At 44.0% G+C, this 4,095-nt stretch overlaps 1 protein-coding gene across 5 annotated transcripts in view; it reads left to right on the top strand.

Moving 5' to 3' along the window:
- SEC61A2 (Sec61 alpha 2 subunit (S. cerevisiae)) overlaps positions 1-4,095 on the top strand; it is a 52,157-nt gene that overhangs the window by 25,625 nt on the left and 22,437 nt on the right. For all 5 annotated transcript variants that reach the window (XR_001000886.1, XR_001000887.1, XM_011934225.1 and 2 more), the window contains one exon: positions 1,389-1,467. Coding sequence is in view for 3 of the 5 variants with exons in the window: in XM_011934225.1 (XP_011789615.1) it covers positions 1,407-1,467 (61 nt within the window). In the remaining 2 variants the exon portion in view is untranslated. The remainder of the gene's footprint in view (positions 1-1,388; positions 1,468-4,095) is intronic.

The following is a 4,095-nucleotide window of genomic DNA, read 5'->3' on the forward strand; positions in this document are numbered from 1 at the left end:
TGTGTTAGCCAGGATGGTCTTGATCTCCTGAACTTGTGATTCACCCGCTTTAGCCTCCCAAAGTGTGGGGATTACAGGCGTGAGCCACTGCGCCTGGCCAGTTTGTTCACTTTTTAATTGATTTGTAGGAGCTCTTTGCATATTAGAGAATAGAACTTTTTGTCATTTGTGTTTAATTTTTTTTTTTTCTTTTTTTGGGACAGGCTCTTGCTCTGTTGCCCAGACTGGAGTGCAGTGGTGCAAAACATAGCTCACTGCAGCCTTGACCTCCTGGGCCAAGTGATGCTCCTGCCTTAGCCTCCAATGTAGCTGGGACCACAACAGGGCCCCACCATTTCTGGCTAGTATTTTAGTTTTTTTGTAGAGACAGGGTCTCACTTTGTTGCCTAGGCTGCTCTCAAACTCCTGGCCTCAAGTGATCTGCCTGCCTCGGCTTCCTAAAGTGTTGGGATGACAGGCGTGAGCCACCGTGCCCGCCTAAATAGTTTTATTCTAACCGTTATGCTGCCTTTTGCCACGTGGAAGTTTCATAGTTGTAGCTAATTATCCATCTCTTCCTTTGTGGCTTCTAGACTTTTTGCCATGCTTAAACAGACTTTCTTCCCCAAGATGGTAAGCTACTCACCCATATTTCCTTCTAGTATTTTTGTCATTTATCCTTTATGTTTAAATTTTCTATACATGGAGGCCGGGCGCAGTGGCTCATGCCTGTAATCCCTGCACTTTGGGAGGCCGAGGAGGGCAGATCACTTGAGGTCAGGAATTCGAGGCCAGTCTGGCTGATGTAGTGGAACCCCATCTCTACTGAAAATACAGAAATGAGCTGGGCATGGTGGCTCACGACTGTAATCTCAGGTACTCGGGAGGCTGATGCAGGAAAATTGCTTGAATCCGGGAGGTGGAGGCTGCAGTGAGCCAAGATTATGCCATTGCACTCCAGTCTGGATGACAGCGAGACTCTGTATAAAAAAAAAAGACAGAATTTCTATACATGTAGCATTTATTTTGATGTGAGGCATGAGGCATCAGGTAAGGAATCTAGGTTTAATTTCCTAAAAATGGCCAATTTTTTTGCCAAGGTCCATTCTTTTTTTCTCTACTGATTTGAAATGCCATATTTCCTATATCAGGTATTTATTAAAGCTTGATTAAATCTAATTCTGGACTAGAGCTATTTTGCAATAATAAATTTTGGTGATTTAAGAAGTCTATCTAATGTCTGTTTTTTTTCGTTTTTTTCTTTGAGACAGAGTCTCACTCTATCGCCCAGGCTGGAGTGCAGTGGTGCAATCTCGGCTCACTGCAGCCTCTGCCTCCTGGGTTCAATCGATTCTTATGCCTCAGCCTTATTAATACAGTTTCATAAACTATTTTGTGTACTATTTTAGATCCCTCTGTTTGGAATCATGTCATCAGATTCTGCAGATCCTTTCTACTGGATGAGAGTTATTCTGGCTTCCAATAGAGGTATGCGCGTCTTTTCTGTCTCCACATTCCTACTCACAGCAAACAGATGGAAATGTGGATTAGCAATGGGTTTTCAGTGCCTACAGGGAGGGGAGGATATCATTGCCTAGAGAAGCCTAGTGTATAGATAACGACACCACCATGTGATTACCGTAATCAAAGAGAAATCTGTTCTTGGGTTTTCACGGACTAGAAAACCCTGATCTTCGTGTCAAAGAAGGTGATGTCCAGGTAACATTGGAATTGGAGTCCAGGTGGGGCCTAATGGCTCACCCCTGTAATCCCAGCACTTTGGGAGGCCAAGGTGGGCGGATCACCTGAGGTCAGGAGTTTGAGACCAGTCTGACCAACATGGTGAAATCCCCGTCTCTACTAAAAATGCAAAAATTAGCCAGGTGTGGTGGCGGGCACCTGTAATCCCAGCTACTCGGGAGGCTGAGGCAAGAGAATTGCTTGAACCTGGGAGGTGGAGGTTACAGTGAGCTAAGATCATACCACTGCAATCCAGTCTGGGTAACAGAGTAAGACTCTGTCTCCAAAAAAAAAAGAAAAAAAGAAGAGTCTAGTGTGTGAGCCAGTGGGGGAGCTCAGCTGGAGCTGAGCCTGAAGCCTCAGGCAACATGGTTCATCTGGGAAATTGTGGCTGAGGATGCTGGACAGTGAGACTAGCAAGGGGTACAACCAGTCATGAGGTTTCTTGGATTTAGGAACAGTGGTTGCCTCTTTTTTGGAAACACTTTTTTCGGGTGATCCTTCCACTTCAGCCTCCTGAGTAGCTGGGACAATAGGCGCGTGCCACAATGCCTGGCTAATTTTTACAGTTTTGTAGAGATAAGGTTTTGCCATGTTGCCCAGGCTGGTCTTATACTCCTGGGTTCATGCCATCCTCCCTCCCCGGCCTTTCAAAGTGCCGGGATTACAGGTGTGAGCCACTGTACCCAGCCTGGAAACACTGTAGCTGGCAGATTTTTTTTTTATGTTTTTAGGTTATAAAGGTAATATTTATTATTTAAAAACTGCACTAGCAGTTTGTATATAGATTTATATGAAGCTGAAAAGTATCACTTCTGAGGGGAGCTCTGGCGCATTTGTTAGATTGGTGACTATGCATTGAGGCCTTTTCTTTGCACGTACATTCACCTACGTATGTCTATATACTTCTTATAACTCTAAGATGTCCTGTATATACTATTCTGCTACTTTGGTTCCTTAATATCTTACATGAGCTATTAATGGCCATGTTATTATTCCATTATAAGGATATGCCGTGATTTATTTGGTCATTCATTCAACACATATTTATTGAATTCGTACTGTGTCAGGTGTCAGCGTTTGTGTAAGGTGCCAAGATTAGAGCAGTGAACAAGACAATGTCCCATTTGTCATGGAGTTGATATTTGCTGTTTAAGGAGGTACATGGGGTGGGGAAGGTGCTCTAGGAAGGTGATCTTTGAAGACACCTGCAGGAAGTGAGAGGGGAGGCCACATGAAGACCTAAGGGAGGCACATTCTAGAGAAGAGCCAGTGCAAAGGCCCTGAGGGGAGCCTGTGCTTGGTGTGTTCAAAGATCATTGAGGAGGGGCCGGGCGCGGGGGCTCACGCCTGTATTCCCAACACTTTGGGAGGCTAAAGCGGGCAGATCTCTCGAGGTCAGGAGTCCGAGACCAGCCTGGGCAACAAATTGAAATCCCATCTCTACTAAAAACACAAAAATTAGCCAGGCGTGGTCTCGTGTACCTGTGGTCCCAGCTACTTGGGAGGCTGAGGTGGGAGGATGACTTGAGCCTGGGAGGCAGAGGTTGCAGTGAGCCAAGATCACGCCACTGCACTGTAGCCTGGGTGACACAGCCAGATCCTGTCTCAAAAAAAAAAAAAAAAAAAAAGAATATTGAGAAGGTGAATGTGGGATGGAAGAAATGAAAGAAGAGGGAGGAATGGTGGGACCTGAGGTTGCAGATGTATCTAAGTCAGATCATGAAGGGCTTGGAGACCGTTGGATGGAGCACATTTTAAGGAAGATGGGAAACTTCTGCAGGCCACTAGGGTCCTTTCTTGTCATATATTACGCTTTTTCCCCCTGATTTTATATCATTGTAAACAATGCTACAATGAAGGGTATCACACCCTTCTGTAACTTTTTGATAGAATGAATTTCTAGAAGTTCAACTATTAGGACACAAGATGGACACACTACAGTTTTTGGCAGAGAAGGCTAAATTATCTTCCAAAACAGCTGTTTGATTTTCCACTCTCAGTGACAGTATATGAGAATGACCATTTCTCTCAACCGTGGATATTATTAGTATTGTAGTCTTTGTCAGTCAGACAGGTAAAAGCTGGCAACAGTTAGTTCATTTTGATTTCTTTCTAGATTGGTGCATTTGAACATTGTTTTCTGTTTTTATGGAACATTTGTATTTCTTCTGTAAGTGGACTTTTATTAGTGTGTTAGATTCCTTTTTGTTATAATAGGAAACTAGACGCTTCCGTAGTCCGTAGGTGTGACGACTGGACCTTCACGCTCATGGGTGAGATGTGCCTCTCTCCAGCCTTGTTAGGATGTTGGGACATGACCCATCTAACATGAAAAGAAAAAAGAAAAAAAATTTTTTAAAATAAAGGTGAAAA

Source organism: Colobus angolensis, unplaced genomic scaffold (genome assembly GCF_000951035.1).
Source record: "Colobus angolensis palliatus isolate OR3802 unplaced genomic scaffold, Cang.pa_1.0 Scaffold133, whole genome shotgun sequence".
Classification (NCBI taxonomy): Eukaryota; Metazoa; Chordata; class Mammalia; order Primates; family Cercopithecidae; genus Colobus; species Colobus angolensis.